General features: G+C 48.6%; 2 protein-coding genes across 2 annotated transcripts in view; both read right to left on the bottom strand.

The window, feature by feature from the left end:
* The window catches only part of PACS1 (phosphofurin acidic cluster sorting protein 1), a 99314-nt gene extending 97550 nt beyond the window's left edge, over positions 1 to 1764 (bottom strand). The window contains exon 1 of the mRNA XM_036762819.1: positions 1397 to 1764. Coding sequence (XP_036618714.1) covers positions 1397 to 1764 — 368 coding nt within the window. The remainder of the gene's footprint in view (positions 1 to 1396) is intronic.
* Positions 1765 to 3123: 1359 nt separating this feature from the next.
* SF3B2 (splicing factor 3b subunit 2) overlaps positions 3124 to 18887 on the bottom strand; it is a 28511-nt gene continuing 12747 nt past the window's right edge. The window contains exons 8-21 of the mRNA XM_036762820.1: positions 11286 to 11377; positions 10794 to 11021; positions 10553 to 10690; positions 10382 to 10462; positions 10057 to 10284; positions 6558 to 6707; positions 5936 to 6025; positions 5722 to 5829; positions 5275 to 5382; positions 4508 to 4650; positions 4304 to 4405; positions 3729 to 3828; positions 3456 to 3641; positions 3124 to 3345 (exon numbers count right to left, since the gene is read on the bottom strand). Coding sequence (XP_036618715.1) covers positions 3274 to 3345; positions 3456 to 3641; positions 3729 to 3828; positions 4304 to 4405; positions 4508 to 4650; positions 5275 to 5382; positions 5722 to 5829; positions 5936 to 6025; positions 6558 to 6707; positions 10057 to 10284; positions 10382 to 10462; positions 10553 to 10690; positions 10794 to 11021; positions 11286 to 11377 — 1826 coding nt within the window. The 3' untranslated portion in view covers positions 3124 to 3273. The remainder of the gene's footprint in view (positions 3346 to 3455; positions 3642 to 3728; positions 3829 to 4303; positions 4406 to 4507; positions 4651 to 5274; positions 5383 to 5721; positions 5830 to 5935; positions 6026 to 6557; positions 6708 to 10056; positions 10285 to 10381; positions 10463 to 10552; positions 10691 to 10793; positions 11022 to 11285; positions 11378 to 18887) is intronic.

Genomic DNA, 18887 nt, shown 5'->3' with positions numbered 1-18887 from the left:
AGAGGGGGCTGGGGAACAAGGAAGCATCGTGGGAGGGAATCCCCGGGGGTTGGAGGTGAAGGGCCGATGCCCCTCACAGGGCAGCCTGGAAGAGCGACATGCGGGGAGCAGGGACCATCAGGAGCCGGAGCCCCTGGGTTTACTTCCCAGCTTGGCCACTTGAGGCAGGAAAACCGACACTCACCCCCTGGAAGCCTCAGTCTCCGAACAGGAGGAGGCCAGCCTGGACAGCCTCAGAGGTGGCGGTGACCCTCTAACATATACAAAGTGCGCAGGCAAGGGAAGGAGGGCCCAGGACCAGCACAGGAGGGCCGGGGGGGGGGCCTGAGCAGGCCAGACGAGAAGCATAAAGCAATCTGTCAGAAAGCATTTATTAAGGGCCTGCTGTGTACCAAGCAGGCACAACGCTAAGGCCTGGGAGTACAAGCACCAGGGACACGATCCCTCTTCTCAAGGAGCTCACAGGAGAATCCGGAGGGTAACAGGTCTGCAAAGGAGCACAGAAAGAACAGAAAACGAATGCAAGGAAGTTTGGGGAGGAGGGCCCTGTGTTGGGGAAGCAAAATCTTAAAGGAAGAGAGAGCTGTGAGGAGCCATAGGAAGCGACCAAAGAGTCTGGGAAAGTAGGTCAAGCGTCCAGGCTGAGGAGGGCCTTCAAGGCCGGCCAAAGGGGAGTTCACAGTTTGTGCCTGTGGGGCCCCCGCTGCAGCCTCCGCAGACAACCAGGCAAGGCTCAGCCCCACTTTAGAGCTGGGAATGCTGAGGCTGAGGGAGCCCCTGACCTCCCGGAGTGGCCAGTCCGGAACCCAGCTCAGGACTCTTGGCAGCCACTACCTACCAGGGGCTGCGTCCACGGGACTGCAGGGGCGATGGCAAGATGCTCGGGGCACCAACCCATACCCGGCCTGCTGAGGGCAGGGGCAGCCCCAAAGGGCAGAGGGGCAAGGGATCACAGAGGCAGCAGGAGCTGGGTTTGAGTCATCCCGCATTAGAGTTACTTAACAACCTGGGCCTCGACCTGGCCTGGGAGCCCCTGAGCCCCACTGCGGGAGGGGGTGGTCAGGCTGAGCCTCATTTTCCTACTCCGTCCAGCCGAGGCCAAGTCAGCACCGCCTGCTTCACGTGGGGCTGCCCGAGCAGGAGCGGCGGTTCTGACACCCGCTGGACCGCTGTCCACGTGGCCGGACACCGGGGACATGGGCCGCTGGGCCGACCGCAGAGCCCGGGGCTGGGTCGGCCCGGTGGGGTCACCTTGCACCGGTCGGTCCTGGGCCTGCTGCCTCAGTTTCCTCGCCCGGGCCGGCCTCGTGGGGGAGGTCTCCGGTGGGGGCGGGGTCGCCCCTCCCCCCCCCCGCTCTTCCCCTCCCCCTCCCCTCACATGCGCGCGCCCCCTCACCTGGGCACGCAGCTGGCCGAGCTCCGGTCCACCTCCCAGGTGGCGTACAGGTTCATCTGCACCGGGGCGGGCGCGGGGCTGGCGGCGGGGGGCCGCCCGGGGGCGGCGGCGGCGGGGCCCGGGCCGGGCCCGGGGGCGGCGGGGCCCGAGGCCCCGGGCCCGGCGGCCGAGGTGGTCGAGGACGAGACGGCCGCCGACGTGGAGGACGCGGCCGACGCGACCGGGGCCGCTGCCGGGGCCGGGGGCTGCGGGGCCTGGGGCGGCGTCGGCGGCGGGGACTGGGCGGCCCCAGGGCCTCGCGGCCCCGCGCCCCCGAAGCCCCCGGCCCCGGCCGCGCTGCCGCCGCCGGCCCCTCCGCGCTCCGCCATGGCCCGGGCTGGGGGTGCTCAGCAGGCGGCCCGCCCCGGAGGCAGCGAGAGCATCGGCGGCGCCCGAGCCTGACGCCGCTGCCGCCTCCACTGGAGCCGCCGCCGCCGCTACCGCTGCTGCTGCTGCCGCCGCCTCGGGGGCTGGGGCTGCCGCCGCCGCCGCCGCCGCCGCTGCTGCTGAGGCTGCGCGCACGCGCGTTGGAGCCGCCTCGCGCCCGCCCGCTGCTTGCAGCCGCTCCGTCGGGGGAGGGGGAGGATGGAGGCGCGCTCGCCAGCGCTGGGGGGCGGGGGGCGGGGCTTAACCCAGCCCACTCCCACCGCGGCGGCCCCGCCCCCAGACGGGCAGGAGCACAGCGCCCCCTCCGGGCGGGGTCGTGGGCCGCGCGTCCCTTTCTCTCGGGCCACGCTCTGCGAGTGGGCGCGCGCTGCCGCGGGAGCGCGCCTCAGAAGCCCCGCCCCACCCCCCCCAGGCAGGGAGCAGTGCCAAATGGGCTGCTCTTCCCGGCCCCCGAACCTTGCTGGCTGAGACGCACCTGGTTGCCGGGGCTCCCCCTGCCCTTGGACCAGGGGCCCTTGTCCCCTCTGCCCCCCAGCCTTAATCCAGGAGCAGAGGCTCAGGAGCCAGTTAGAAGGTAAATAGCCCCGGATTAAACCACTCTAATCCTCCCACCCTGGCCCAGCACCCCCTTCACCCTCCAGCTCACCCAGGTACCAGTTTCCAAATACCGCAAGTCAGGGGGTTTTAGACTTGGTGGGGGGAAGCCCCTCCAAACCCCCCAGGGCTGGAGCCCAGCGTTTTCCTAGAGCCACACTGCACCCTACCCCCAAGGCTAGAGCCCAGCATCTCCCTAGAGCCACCTCCTCTCCCAGGGCTGGAGCCCAGCATCTGCCTAGATCCACGTTGCACCCCTCCTTACCCAAGAGTGGAGCCCAGCATCTCCCTAGAGCCACCTCCCAGACAAGGACTGGAGCCCAACATCTGCCTAGAACAACACTGCAACCCGCCCCCCCCCCCCCAAGGCTGGAGCCCAGCATCTCCCTAGAGCCACCCTCTCCCCCACACCTCCACCTTAGTGGCTGTTGGCCTACTTGTCCCTCAAGGCTCCCCACCCCAGAATCAGCACAGAGCCCAGCTATGGAGCCCCAGGCAGCGGGCTAATGGAGCCAAAAACGTGCATTTGCTTTTAAAGCCCAGCTCTAGGTACTGTGTACACACACAAGGTCTGCAGAAGGGCCCTGGCCAAGGTGACACAGGACCCTTGGTCAGGCCTGGCACGCCCACTCCTGTGGGCTTCCTCATCCTGCCTCCTGGCCTCCCTCAGCAGAATGTCAAAGATGAGGGAGACAAGCAAGGCCATATCTAGTCATCCTTCCCCTGGGAGGGAAGAGCTTTATTTACAAAACAGGTCTGAAATAAGAGCATGGAAATGAACAAAAGTCCTTGAATCAGGAGGGATCTGGGCCCCAGGAACCAAGTTAGGCAGAAAGATGAGCCAGTTGTCTTCAAGGTTAAAACTTGAATTCTTTGTACTTCTTACTGCCCCCGCGGCTGTCCTGGGGCTGAGCCTTCCGTTTCTTTTGCTAAAAGGGAGAAAGGAAGCAGTTTAAGGCCCTGGGCCATGCCCGTGAGTGCCCGTTCTCACCACCAGAGGGCGAGCGCACAGCCACCCGCCTGGAAGGGGCCTTCCTACCTTCTGCTTGGCAGCATGTTCGGCCACCATGTCACTGAAGTCCTCCTTCTCCACCTGGGCCTGCTGCTCGCGCACGTGCTCCTCGTACTTCTGCGTCATGGCCATGGGGTCCAGCTCCAACTCCTCCGGGGCCAAGGCCACTTCCACTCCTTGGAGTTCAGGGGCTGGGCCCTTCCGGCTCATCACCTGCAGGAGAGACGGTCAAAGCCTAGCCCCTCTAAAGAGAGCGCCAAGCCCCAGCTCCCAGCCTCCCTCTCAGGTCCAAGCGCTCACCGTAGACATATCATAGATATGGGTAGAACCCATCATGGCACCTCCCACGGTGGCTGTCCTCTTCTCAGGCAGCACAGTAAACAGCTGGGGGGTCTCACTGCTGCAGGAGGATGGAGAGGGAGGAGGTCAGCCCAAGGAAGGACCAAGAGAGTCCTTGGTCATAAGGGAGTGACCAGACAGCCCTTGGGGGAGGCCATGTGATGCAGCCTCCTAGGGAGTCCACTTGGAGAAAGGTGTTAGAAGCCAGGTTTGCCAAGTTGACCCCTGGAGGGAGGAAGGACCTAGGAAGTTTTCAGCATAGACACTGGTCAGGGCCCTAATTCTAAACAGCTTTCTACAATCAAGTGAGAGGCAGCCAGGGGGTACCACAGTGCCCCAGTGCCAGACTGGAGCAGGAAGACCAGCCTCAGGCTGTGTACCCCTGGCAAGCACCTTCCCCTCCATCTGTCTCAGCGCCTCCATCCTAGGGTGGTGATGCCCTATGAATGAGCTAGTTTTTATTACCAGTTTGACTGACTACTTCAGACAGGCCTGCCAGGCCACCCCCCCCCCCAGCCCCGCCCAGCGCTTCTCACCCATCCATGGCCTCTTCTATCTTCTTTTTTCTTAGTTCAATCAGCTCAGGCGTCTCCATACCGGCTGGGACTGATGAAAAGCCTCCAGGGGTGATGAGACCACTGAGGAAAGGAACGAGGAGCAGAGTGAACAGGAAGCCCCAGAAACCAGACCTCGAGTCCACAAGCCCCACCCCCCTCAGAAAAGGAGGCGCCTTTCCAGACCTGTCTGCAGGGGTAATGAAGCCCGTTTCATCAGGCTTATCTTCATCACTCTCTTCCTCCTCCTCTTCCTCTGAGGATTCCTCATCCGAAGGCTCCAGCTCCCCCCAAGGTGTCCGGTCAATCTCCTCTTCCTCTGTCTTAGTCTAAAACAAAGACCAAAGGCCCTCGGAGGACTGAAGAACATAACTGCTTTATGGCCTCCAACAGGCTCCAGGAAATTCCAGAGCCCAGCTCCAGGAACCAGGTACACACTGATGGGGCGGTGAAGCACACAAGCACAGTCACACACAGCAAGGGACAAAATGCACCCACCAGGAATGAGCCCTTGGTGGGGAACACCACAAAAGAACACATTTGAAATAGCAAAAAAAACCCTGGAGGCAACTTATGTCTGTCCAACAACCACAAGGCAGCTGACCAACCAAAGGAAGCCCCCATGAAGAGAAAATCTGGAGTGATGCCTGAGATAATGTGAAACATGCCAGACACAAAGGAAAAAGAGCCATGCGTCTGCTTGGTTTTTGAGGCACAGGGCCTGGCCTCAAGTACGCCCTTAATAAATGCATGTTTATTAATTAAAGGCAATGGCATGGTGGCAGCGCATGGAGCAAACTTCTCAACTTTGTTTTGTTAAATGATACAGAGGGTCTCTATTAGCTCCAGACAAGTGGTTCCAATTGGGGGCTCTGTTTGGAGAGTCGCCCCCCCACCTAGGGTGATTAAAGGGCCAACATGCTGTTTACTCTAAGCTGCGCACAGAGTCCTACCTGGAATTCTGCTGCATTGGTTCCAAACACATCTCCGTAGAGAGGCTTCCCAGTCTCATCCACAGGAGGTTTGCCCCAGCCCCCCGCATGGTAGCCGAAGGAACAGCTCTGAGAGGGAAGGAGGAAGGGGGGTTAGTTAGCCCCTTCTCCTGGCGCTCCAAAAGAATGAAGACACAAGCACAGAACACTCACCTTCCAGGTAAAGTGAAGGGAGAGTTCAGAAAACCCCCTGAGTCTGTGCCAGAAGGGACCCCACACAGCACTCGGGTTGCTGGTGTGCTAACTGCCACTCAAAATGACAGTGTATACATTTTTGTTAAACATGTATGTTTAGAAGAGATGCTCCTTGAGGGCAGGCCCTGATCAGGTTTTTGTCTGTGTCTCCCCCAGCCCCTAGCACAGGGTCTTCAATAACTAAATGAGTTAAGAAAGCAGTATGTGAATCACCTCAGGAATGGGAGAGTTCAGTCCCGGGATCTTCAAGTTGGGGTAGGAAGGGGGAGGTCCGTAACGCTGCATGGCAATCAGCCACGGGGGAGGAACTTTGTGGGCATTCTGAGGACAAGAGACTGGCATGAGAGGCCTCCCCAAACGTCACTCCCCAGCCCAGCCCACAGCAGAGACCCCTGGCCAGCCCGTCCTCCTTTTCTCCAGCACTCACTGGTCCCACTGGCATCCCCAGCGAAATCCTCAACTCATCAGACAAATCTCCTGGCTTCTTCTCCTTCAACCGGGTCTCAAACTCTTTCCCCTGAGGGAAAAGAAAGAAGTATCAGAACAGCCTGACACCCCCAGGCGTTAAGGCATTTGAGGGAGAGAGATCATGGGAAAGAGAAATGACTATCTGTATTAGACACAGGGTTCCATTGAAGGGGAAATGGATCAGACAGGGCTGGCTGGTTTTATTTACAGATTATAATCACTCATCATTCCTGTTCTTGTTTAAAAGGAAAGCCTAAAGAAAAGAAGGGAAGGGAGGCCCACCAAGGACCAGAGATGATTCTCAAATATATTCCAAGGGCCAGGGAGAACTTAAATTACCTTTCTCTCACCCCCAAATTCAATGTTTGTTCTAAAAAATCTACCTCCTGAATGCAGTTCCCAAAGACCTCAAGCTAAAAGCATTGTTCTTCAAATGTAAACTCTGCCCTCCCTTCTAAAAACCATTCCAGTCAAAAACCCATCTGAAGGGACACTGGGGTGGGAGGGTCCTGAGGCCTTCAGGAAACTTGTGGAAAACACGGCCCCCGAGGTGCCCAGTCTCCCATCCAAACCCTGCACACCTCATAGTAAAGGTCCCCATGAATCGTCAGCTTTGGTTTGGTCTGCCATTTGAAGAAGGCATCATGTAGCTTCTGGTAGTCAATGTCAATCTTCCCCATCTTGGGTCGAACTTTCTCTCGCATTTTAGACTTCATGGTCTTTTGTTCTTCCTGTTGGACAAAGAGTCAGAAGTCAAATGTCATGGGGGTTATTTACCCTGGCTTTTTACAATAAAACAGTCAATAAACATTTATTAAGCACCTACTATGGGACTGTCACTGTGCTTAGCCCTGTGGGTACAAAATGAGGCAAAACTACCTAAATTAATTTACTTATTCAGTGCCATACTAATCAAACTACCAAAAATTATTTTATAGAGCTGGAAAAAATGTCAAAATTTATCTGGAAGAACAAAAGGTCCAGAATATCAAGAGAATTAATGAAAAGAAATGCTATGGAAGGTGATCTAGCCGTAACAGATCTTAAACTGTATTATAAGCCAGCAATCATCAAAACTGCTTGGTACTAGCTAAGAAATAGAGGGGTAGATCAGGCTAGGAAGAACAGGTTAGGCACACAAAACACAGTAATCAATGATTATAGCAATCTACTGTTTGATAAACCCAAAGACCCCAGCTTCTGGGGTGAGAACTCACTGTTTGACAAAAACTGCAAGGAAAACTGGAAAATAGTATGGCAGAAACTGGGCACAGACCAACATCTGACATCGTATACCAGAATAAAGTCCAAAAGGGCACATGATCTAGGTATAAGGCTGGTACTAAAAACAAGGAATACTTTATCTGTCAGATTTATGGAGGATGGAGGAATTTATGACCAAACAAGAGACAGAGAACATTATGAAATGCAAAATGGATCATTTTGATTACATTAAATTGAAAAGTTTTTGCACAAACAAAGCCAGTGCAACCAAGACAGGAGGGAAGCAAAAAGCTGGGAAAGAATTTTTACAACTAATGTCTCTCATAAAGGCATCATTTCTAAAATATATAGAGAACTGAGTTGAATTTAGAAGAATACAAGTCATTCCCCAATTAATAAATGGTGAAAGGCAATTTCAGAGGAAGAAATTAAAGCTATCTACAGTTACATGAAAAAATGCTCTAAATCACTATTGATTAGAGGGATGCAAATCAAAACAACTCTGAGGTACTACATCACACCTATCAGAGTGGCGAACATGACAAAACAGGAAAATGATAAATGTTGGCGAAGATGTGGCAAAGTCAGAACACTAATTCATTGTTGGTGGAGTTGTGAGCTGATCCAACCATTCTGGAGAGCATTTTGGAACTAGGCCCAAAGGGCTATAAAACTGTGCATACTCTTTGACCCAGCAATATCTATACTAGGGCTGTATCCCAAAGAGATGATAAAAATTGGAAAAGCACCCACATGTACAAAACTATTTATAGCAGCTCTTTTTGTGGTGGCCAACAACTGGGAATTGAGGGGATGCCCATCAACTGGAGAATGGCTGCACAAGTTGTGATATATGTGTGTAATGGAATACTATTGTGCTATAAGAAATGATGAACCGGCGGACTTCAGAAAAACTTGGAAAGACTTAGATGAACTGATGCCGAGTGAAGTGAGCAGAACCAGGAGACCACTGTCCACAGTAACAGCCTCACTGTGCAAGGCCTGATTTTGATAGACTTAACCCTTCTCAGCAATGCAAGGACCTAAAACCTTTCCAAAAGACTCATGATGGAAAATGCCATCCACATCCAGAGAAACAACTCTGGAGTCAGAATACAGAGCAAAGGAGACTCTTTCCTCTTGTTTTCTTTCTCATGGTTTCTCCTATTTGTTAGAATTCTTCTATGCAATATGACTAATATGAAAATGTGTTTAATAGGAACGTATGTGTAGAGCCCATATTAGACTATGTGACATCTTGGGGAGGGAGGGGGAGAAAATTTAAAACTTAGGGAAGTGAATGTTGAAAACTGAAAATAAACAAATTTTTTTAAAAAAGAAAAAAAATTACTTTAAGAATTTTCTAACAAATAAAAAAAAAATACCACCACACCACATTTTTCTTGTTTAAGTTCCTAAGTTCAAAACATTAAAAAATTAATAGCATCTGTGAAACTATGGTATCCACGAATTTCTCATACAGTGAAATGGACCATTTTTGTAACCTAAAATTAGATTTGTTTTGCTTTAAATCAACAAAACAGATAAAACAATTAAAAAAAGAGCAAAAGAAATGCTCCCAAGGAGCTCCCAATCTAACAGGAAAGACAACGTGCAATAAACAGTTATGGATAAGATCTATGTAAGAGAAACTGGAAATAATCAACAGAGAGAAAGTATTAGGACTAAAGAGAATCAGGAAAGGTTTCCTGTAGAAGCTGGGATTTCAGTTGGGCCCCAAAAGAAGCCAGGGAAGCCAGGAAGCAGAGAGAGATGATGAGGGAGAAACCACCTGGCTACAGGGCATGGCCAGAGAAAATGCCTGGAGTCAATAGAGGGAGTATCCTGTGGGAGACCCAGCCAGGAGGCCAGTCATGGGATTCTGGAGTACATGGACAGAGCAACGAGAAAGGGGGTGAGGTGAGGGAGGACTGGGTCACAGCCAAGCCTCAGGAAGATCATCCTGACAGCAGAGTGGGGGATGGGCTGAAGTGTGTGTGGTGGGGGGGAAGGGGGGGGTAACCTGAGGCGGGCAGCAGCCCCAAGACTACTGCAATAGTCCAGGCATGAGGAGATGAGGGCCTGCGGTAAAACCTCCAGACCTTCTGACAGACTGGCTACATGGGAAGTGATGAGAGAGGCCTATTAGACTAGAATAGTGGTGAGTAAGTTAGGAAGCCAGTAAAGTTTGGGGGAAAACAACAAGCTCAGCTCAAGACTGAGGGGCAGGAAAGGCAGATGGGAGAACGGGAGATAGTGAGGTGGTCAGATAAAGGGGCCCCCATGGGGTGAGGGCGGGGGCCGGGACGGAGCACTGTGGGGCACCACCATCGGCATGTGCCTGAGCAAAGAAGACTGAGAAGGAACTCCAGCCACTGGAGCAGATGTCTCCCCAAGCCCTTCCGCATCCATGACTCATCAGAGAAAGGCGTCAAACCAAGGCAAATGCCCCAATCACTCATCTTCAACAATGAGGCTTCAAGATTGCCAAAGCAACCTCACTGGGGCATACTGGAGGAGAGAGATGGGGGCGTGGAAAACCGGGAGGTCTGTGAGACATAAGCCCAGCCCCATCTGCAGGGTCTCCCTGCACTTCCCATAATGCTTAGAGCCAGGTGACAATATCTTTCCACATGAGGTGGTTCTCTGCTCCCTCCAAACTGAAGGTTAGAAGAGAAGTAAAAAAAGAACCAGGTTTCTTAAAAACCAATACTGATCGTCTTGGAAGTCGGGAGCTGATGAGGACCCGAGCTTATGCCATGTGCCAAGACGGGAAGGGGGGTGGCCCCAAATTAAGAATCACCAGCCTATTTGGGGGGTGGGGGGACGTCCTGCAGGAAAAGCAGCAGCTCTCACCTTCTCTTGCAGAGCCTCACGCATCTCCTGAATCCCTGTTCGTTTGATAAAGTCTGGCAATTCAAAAGGGGGCTTCTCAATCCCCCGCTTGCCCTGCAGGTATTTGCGCTTAAAGCACCAGTGGCGTGGGACTGGCACCGAGTTCCTTGTGGCCTTCAGGTGCACCAAAAGCTTGGGGTCCTGAGCTGTCACGTCGTGCATCTCCACCACATCTGGTCGGGCCACCAGCTGGAAGGTCCACACAGGAAGGACAGATTAAAGAAAGGTCCCAACCTTATTCACCTCCCCCCATCCCACCGAGGCCGCACCCAAGTCCCAGGCACACCTGTTTCAGTTCGGCCACAGTGAATCGGTTCATCCTCCGCAATTTCTTCTTGGAGAGTTTGGGAGCCTCGGGTTTCTTCTCCTAGAATGGAGTGAGCCATGGGCCTGAAGCCACCACCCTGCCCCCGCTGCCCCTTGAGGCCTAGTTCCCCAGTCCCTCCCGCCTCCTCACCTGCTCGTCATCACTGCTGTCATCGTCACTGTCTTTTCGCTCCTCCTCGAAGCCCTTCTTCTTGGGGGCCGCAGAGTTTTCTAGCTTGTCTAATTTCTCTGGCTCCTTCTCTTTCTCTTTCTTCACATCATCGGTCAGCTGTTAGGCAAAGCAGACAAGAAGAGAGACTTTTACAAGCTCCAAACGCACAAATGCCCCTTCCCGCCATTCCCTCTTCTCAGGGTAGAGTTGCTTACCATACCTTGAAAGCTTCAAAAATCCTTTTAAAGAAGATAAAGTTGGGTTCATAGATCTCAGGCTCCTCAGTCACATACTCAATTTCTACTGCGGTGGCAGCAGGAGAGTCTGCGCCTCGGGGGCGCGATGCCTCTTTCTCGCGGCCCCCTGGACTCCCAGAGGTGGCGGTGCGGTTTGACGCCAAACGCTGCGGCTTCTTCTTCTTCTTGCGGTTCCGTCGCTTTCGGTTTTTCTATGGCAGATGGAAGCCAAAAAGAGCCAGAGTCAAACCATAGTCCTACAGTCCTTCCCAACATTCATTCAAAGACCTGAACCACCGCCACTCCTGTCCTTTCCTGGGGACTTGAGGACCTAGCCCTTCCTGCCCAGCTTTCTCCTCCACCCAACAATGAGCTCCCATGTTAGCTGACCTGTCCCGGACTGGGGGAAGCCCAAGGAAGGCAAACAGTCCCCTGGCCTCCAGGAGACAAGCTGTGCAGCCAGCTCTGTCACATACCTCTTTCTTAGATAAAGATGCTGTGTCTTCCTCAGTCTCAGAAGCCGAGACCCCTAGGGATGATCTTGTGTCTGTCTCCATGTCCTCTTCATCTACGAGGCAGAAAGAAAAGATCTCATGTTTCTGTTTTTCATAGCTCCTGCCTCCTGCCAGGTGACAGCTCAAGGGAAGAAAGGCAGTGAGAAAGCTGATTCATTGAGGACCCCTCCATTCCCATCAGTATTGATCAATTTGATATGATACAGTGCTTTGATTTGCCCTAAATTCATCTTTAAGAAGGGTCCCTGATTGGGGTAAAAGAAACTGAATTTGTGACTACTCTGTCTGAATATATAAGCTGTGGAGCACTGAAATTCTACTTTTTATACAAATTGGCCATAATTTTAATTTTTTAAACACAGGCTACTATGCGTTTTTTCCCCTGTTTTTCTTACTTTCATTTTGGTAAGACCAGAAGATTCAGCAGTGGCATTGCTAGTTCCTCATTTTCAGCCAGCTGGCCACCCAACTAATTTTAAAACTTCTTGTTGTCAGGGTTAAAAGAGATTCTTCGCCTTTAAATTCTTTTAACAAGGAGTAATTAAATCATTAGTAGAGAAATTTCTTAAATTGGTTGAGGAGGAGCTTTTGGGGCCTTAGAAGAGATTCTCAACCTCAACAGGAAGCTGTCAACAGGATTGCTGAGAACAATCCCACCCTGTTTTGACCCGAGAAAGCAGCTTATTTTAGTTTTACAGACATGAAGAAAGGAAAAGGTTATTTTCACTTATATTTGCTTAGGATTAAGTCAGTTATTGACAATCAGAGCTAAATTTTCAGGAAGTTTTAAAGGAAAGCAGGTATAAATTTTGCTAAATATTCATTCATAAAGGACCTAATTTAGGCCCTAGTTAACCAGTCTTAAGACCAGGAAGTTATGCCCAGAAATTAAGAACTGGAAGTATCAGAGAATTTGCCAAAACAAATCTCTGAATATTTAAGTGTTAGCTGTAGGAAAGATGTCCACGTGGGCAGGTCTAAGGCAGGTGGGAAATTATCCCCCTTGCTTCACATTCATGTGAGGTAATCTCCAATGCTTCAGTTGGGGAACTTCTCAGAAGGAATAGCCAATACGGTCCTCAGGAGTGCTGCTACTTGTTGGGGTGCTCCCAGGAGAGATGGGGCCAGGCATAAGAGGAGAAATGCATCCCACTGAGACAAGGGCAGACTCCCTCTCAGGGGATGACTGAAAAAAGAGCTATTAAGCTGTGTAAAGTGTGGTTTGAGAATACGAAGGGTTTAGGGGATTGTTCCAGCCAAAGAATGGAACTTTTGATTACTTAGAAAGTTACATGATTTTACTGAATAACCTCCCCATATCAGCTTAGAACAAATGAACTACTGATATTGCTAAATCCTTCATCAGTCTCAGTTTTTCTTCCTGCGACTTTACTTTGCAAAAGAGTCCAGAGGAATGGAACTTTAACCAGCTCTTCTACCTATTAGGGATTTGTTCCAAATACAAAGTATACTTTAAATGGGTGAACCCAAATGGCAAATTAGACTAAAGCAATTTGTATTGTTACTAAATTTCATGTTATACTGATAAGATTCTAAAAGCATTAACATAATTAGGAAACAGAAGAATTATCTTAGGCTGACAGCAGGACCCCAACCACAAGATGGTCATACGTTCTATACTTAATATACAGGTAAGATCAGGTAAGATCGTGAGTTCAAAATCTCCTAGAGAAAAACTCAGAAGCTCAGGCCTGATTTAATGCTGCGCCTTGTTCTATGTTCTGTGTGCATTTTGTAAATGATGAAACCAAGTTCAGGAAAATCTTTAAGAGAATGGGAAATAAGTGTCTGCTTTGTCTGTGCTAATCCACAGCCAAGCCGGTTTGACCTATGCCTTTTCTTTTGGCATCATCAACCAAAAAAAAGAGGCTGTATCAAAAAAGGCTTAAAAGACAAATCCTTTTATTTGTTTCCAACAATGGCCATGTTGCAGATTGCTGAGATAAAAAGATACAGAAATTAACTGAAAACTAAGATATAAAAAAAAAAAAGACTGGAAATCAGATTTATGAAAAGGGAATAGTTATTTCTGTCACTTCTAAATTCGGGTGTCTATTTAATAAAGTACTTTGATGAGCTTATGCGGTACTGGCAAACTCTGTAGAGTTTAATGAAAGCAACAATGAAATTCACAGATCAGTTATTCCTTAAAATGGACCTTTCAAATGAGTAGGAACTGATTTAAAGTCAAAGTCTGCATTTTAAGAACTGTGTTATTAGTCAGGAGATGTGATCAGAAGAGATTCAGTGGAATACAGGAAGTGTTAAAATAAGAAAAACTTAGGAAAGAGTACAGGAGAAATTAAATTAAAACTCTTGTTAGCGAAGTAATTCCACAACACAGAATTTAAAAAGGAAAGCCATTTGCTAAGCCTGAAGAAGTTTCAGCTAGCCAATCTCCACGTCTGAAGTTTGGGGCATCAATCCGTGATATGAGTTTTCATTTTAGTCTAGATCAGGGGTGGGGAACCTGAGGCCACCTGTGACCCTCTAGGTCCTCCAGTGCGGCCCTTTGACAGAATCCAAACTTCACAGAACCCCCTTAATAAAAGGATTTGCTCTGTAAGACTTGGACTCATTCAAAAGGCTGCACCCAAGGACCTAGAAGGCCACATGTGGCCTCGAGGCTGAAGATTCCCCATCCCTGGCACAGAATAAAGGCATACTTAAAAACTGTACTTAATAAATATATCGTAGGAAGGAATTTTTATTATAAGGCAGAATAAGGAAATTTTAGACCATCTTCAGAAAAGAATAAAAGAGGGCAGAATTGGGGTTCAGTTACCCTTCTGTTGTTTACTGCTTTTAAACAACCAAGCTGAGGGCACCAGGCAAGTTTTGATTAGGGATCCCAGATTGAAGGCAATTCCCAAAGTGCTCCTAGAGAAAGAAAGCTTGTTTGGAAATCGGAAAGCAATGGAAGGCAAGTACAGTTTTATGATACTACTGCAGTTTAAGTCAATTACCCAGGGAAATTAGAAACACAGTGAAACTTGTGTTGGAATCAGTGGAATTAGTGAAGAGAAGTTCAATTTGTACAGTAAGGCTATAGTAAGTTAGGGAAAAAATCATTGAAGAAAGAATTAAACAAGAATATGTATACATAAAAACAGATATAGGAATAAATTAAGTGCATGCACACCCCACAGAGGTGTCCCCAGGTAGGGCCTCCTTGGGGGTCTTATGAGCCTGGACACCACATCTGTGACTAGATCTCCAGAAGCCTCTCATAAAGGCTGAAGGGGAACCACATAACTCTTCAGGACAGTGACCCCTATTTCCCAAACCCTAGAAATGTAAGGAATAGTTCAGTTTACAAAAATGGGAAAAGGTGATGCTGCTGGCAGTGGTGCCTGTGACTGGAGGAGCAGGGCTCTGACACCAGCTGCAGAGAATGGGGCTGGCAGTAGAACCCTGTAACCATTTAATAAGAGAGAAGGGTCCTTAGTAGCTTTCATGGTACTGGAGCTAATTACAGCCACACCACGGCTGTTTTGGGCAGCTCACAGCCATAGCAGCTTTGAAAGTAAGAGTGGCCAATCTAAAAGCCATGAAAAGCCATAAATGATCACAGCCATTAATGATCGAGGGTGCCCAGATTAGAAAAGATCAAATAAAATGAGCATATGGCTTCTAAAGGTATAAAATACTGAAATTTTAAGAAGTAAAAGCAGAACTTGCGAATTATTGGAAAAACAAAATAAATGGACTTAAATAATTTTGAGTGATTTGAAAGGAAACAGAGAAAAAGTTACAGCCTGAGCCCTTTGGAAAAGTCCAATAGTTTTCCAGTGGTGCAACCCCTGTTACATTCCTGTGCTGATCCCCTTGGATGTTGCCAAAGTAGCTGGATCAATGCCTTTCCAGCATAAAAGAGGTAAAATTTGAAGAGGCAGATGCTTTCTCCTCTAAAGTCATCCTGCTTACTGATATCTGCGACACCCTAAAATGGGGAGCTTGTGCTGAGTTGTTTGACTACTGCTTATAAAAACTAGGTGACTGTAACTAATTCCAAGTTCCCAAAAGCCCTTAAAGAAATTGGCACGAACTGTGCATTTGTAACCACTAAAGAATTAAGCAGGTAGAAGAAAGAGCAGCGTTGCGTAAGGAAATAAGAAAAGGTGAGAACGAGAGATGCGTAAAGAAAGTCGGAGTTGGTTTGCACTGAGAGTGTGAATTTGGGGTTTGAAAGTTAAGGGGTTTGGAAAAGGAGACTTCAGAGAGCGGCTTAATCCCACTGAAACAGAAATGACTTCTGGAATTTTTGGAAAGCAGTGCCCGTTGGTAGTTGCTACACGTCTTCTTTCCCCAATCAATGTAAAATATTTCACAAAGTATGCTGATTAGTTGACTGACAGAGAAAGGATCATCTCTTTGCTCTAGCTTAGGCTAAAGAATTAGTCCTTTCGAACATTTAAAGGAATTATTTTGGCTCTTTGGGTACCTCAAAGAAGCGGTAATGGGAAGCTGGGAGTGTCACCACGAACGTTATGAATAGAAGCCAAGCAGAAATGATGGAAATGTGCAAAATGAAGTTTGGTTATTGCCACTAGTCATTCTAACTCAAAATGGATTGCATTGAAAATACCATAATGGCAGCAAATTTGAGAATCTAATCAGTCCCTGTATATACAAAGGGAATAATAAACATTCACACCTACCTCCCCAGGTTGTTGGGAAGTGCCCAGCACAGCGCCTGGCTTGTGTAAAGGCCTGGGCTCTGTCGTGTTCAGACAGAATGCTCTCCCATTTACAGTTACTTATTCTAATCAGAATGGACTGTTACCAAAACTGGGAAATTCTAGATGAAGCATTTTAAAGTATTACGAAAAACAGGCTTAAGCAACTTTCAAGACATAGAAAAAGAGCACTATATAAACTACTATGGTTAGCATGAAAGTGCCAGGGGTAATAAGATAAATGTCCTTCTATGAAGTGATAAATTAGAAAGGTATTTAAATTATCACCTTGATAGAAGGGAGGGCAGATAGGGGAGGAGGTAATCAAAAGCAAACACTTTTGAAGAGGGACAGGGCAGGGGCAGCTAGGTGGCACAGTGAACAGAGCACCAGCCCTGAAGTCAGGAGGACCTGAGTTCAAATCCGGCCTCAGACACTTGACACACCTACTAGCTGTGTGACCTTGGGCAAGTCACTTAACCCCAATTGCTCTGCCTTCCCCCCCTCAAAAAACCCCCCAAAACAACAACCAAAAAAAACCTGAAAAGGGACAGGGACAAGGGAGAAAAGTGAATAAAGGGGGATAGGATAGGATGGAAGGAAATATAGTTAGCCTTTCACAACATGAGCGTTGTGGAAGGGTTTTACATAATGATACACATGTGACCTAAGTTGAATTGCTTGTCTTCCTAGGGAGGGAGGGTGGGGAGGGTAGAGGGGAGAGAATTTAGAACTCAAAGTTTTAAAAGCAGATGCTCAAAAAAAATTTTTTTGCATACAGCTGGGAAACAAGATATCTAGGGAATGGGGTATAGAGACCTATCCTGCCCTACAAGAAAGTAAGGGGAAAGGGGATGCGGGGGGGTAGGGTGACAGAAGGGAGGGCTAACTGGGGAACAGGGCAATCAGAATATATGCCTTCTTGGAGTGGGGAGGAGGGTAGAAATGGGGAGAAAATTTGTAACTCAAAATCTTGTGGAAATCAATGTTGAAAATTAAAATATTAAATAAAAATGATAAAAATTCAAAAAAAATTATCACTTGATTGGTGGATGTTCTAAGTACAAGACAGCTAAGAGAAGCTATTAAAGCAAGTTTCTTCCTCTTTTCAATCTGAATATTGTTATATTATAAATGTATCTGTTATATGATTATTAGAGTATACTTTGTGTTAAAATAATAATAATGACCGTTGGGAGAAAAACCTGGTAAAATCCTCTCAGGACATCTTTGCCCGTGAGGCTCCTTGGGATGAGTCCTGCTGCCAAGGTATTGTCAAACTAGGAACTAGGGCCTCTCCCACCCAAAGTGGGGAAACAACATTTTTGAACAGTCAGTGGGTCTCATTTGGGATCATCTGGAAACTCGTGTAATTGTATCTTCTAGTGCTATTATTTTGAACCAACTATTCACTGTGTATGAACGTGTGGTGAAGAAGTAGAAACGGCAGCACCAAGCTAGCCAGGTCTCTTGGGTCTGGGTGACTGAAACAGGGAAGCCTCTCCTCAGATAGACTATTTTAGCTCATAAGGGGGGGCACTGTAGCCCACAAGGGATAAAAGACTTAATTAAACTAGAGTGGGTTACTCCAGACATGACCCCAGTGGCAACATGCATGACATGCATGACATGTCCAACTTGCGTAGCTTTCAATCAGCTGGCCATTTGAGCACTTACAGAAAAAGATTATGACTGCGCACATCCATCTTTGACCAAGGTTGAACTAAGCCCCACTTCTAAAGCCAGAGTTCCCTCTGATACAATAGTTTTCACCAAGGAAACTGTGCCCAGATTTGACCCACTTGTCTACATGAGCTTTGATGGAGGCCTCAAATCACTGTGTTCTACAAAAGGTCTGATGTGCTCCCTTTGGCTTTATCTCTCCACCTGCAGGGCGGGGGGGAGGAATCATGATGATGGAAAACAGATGAAATTTGTGAATTGTGAAAAAAAATTCTGGCTGAGATTTTGAGGCTGATATATGAGGAAAATAACAATTCTTTAGCTCTAGGCTGTAATTAGGGAAACTCTGCTATCTGAGCAAGTCTCTTGGGATTCTGATTTGCTGCTACTCTAAGTCCTGAATCCACATACAAGTGTCTGACCCCTCATAAGGCTGCTGGTTCATCATCCAAGAGAAATGCCAGGTGCCCACGCAGTCTGAGGACCACCAGAGGCGGATGTCTGTCCCCGGGGAAGTGGAGAGAATGATTTTGCAAAGGTGAAGGTAGGATTCCTTGACCCATCCCCATCTTGGTAAATAAGACATTTCCCGCCTGGTTAATTCTGAGCCTGGCTGTGACATCCTGTCATACGACTGGCTGCCTATAACTCATCCCTGAAATCAAACAGACCTAATGCCGCTGCGCACCCGCCTTTCTCCTCACATAGTAAATTTCATCGAAAAAGGCAAGTGTAAAAGATGAACCCTATCAGTGATTAAGTAACAGATGCTAGTGAGGGATCATTTTAAACTAGAGATCGCCTTACAGTGTTCTTACATCATAATTATTAGGAGGAGAAGTGACACAATTTTCAAAATTGGATTAAGAATTTTACGTGTAAAAATGGTTTGAAACATCTATCTAATAATATCAAGAGAGACAAAGACTCGCTTTCCAATTCAGGCCCTCATGATGCAACAATTAAAATTCTGCGAAGTTTCAGAGATCAATACTGGAGCTAAGATTTGAGAAATTGTAGTCCTTCCTAAAATTAATGTGAGGATAATTGGGTATTGATGGACAGGTTATGGGACCAAATGGTTGTACTATTAATTATCAAGCTGAAAGCTTCAGAAACATCTTCAGTTTCTGTTTGAAGAAAAGAATGTTAGACCATCTTGTGTTACCTAAATGGGAAA

This window comes from Trichosurus vulpecula, chromosome 6, assembly GCF_011100635.1.
Source record: "Trichosurus vulpecula isolate mTriVul1 chromosome 6, mTriVul1.pri, whole genome shotgun sequence".
In the NCBI taxonomy this organism is placed as follows: Eukaryota; Metazoa; Chordata; class Mammalia; order Diprotodontia; family Phalangeridae; genus Trichosurus; species Trichosurus vulpecula.
The sequence above is the reverse complement of the archived record's forward strand: the minus strand, read 5'-3'. Positions and strand labels throughout refer to the sequence as shown.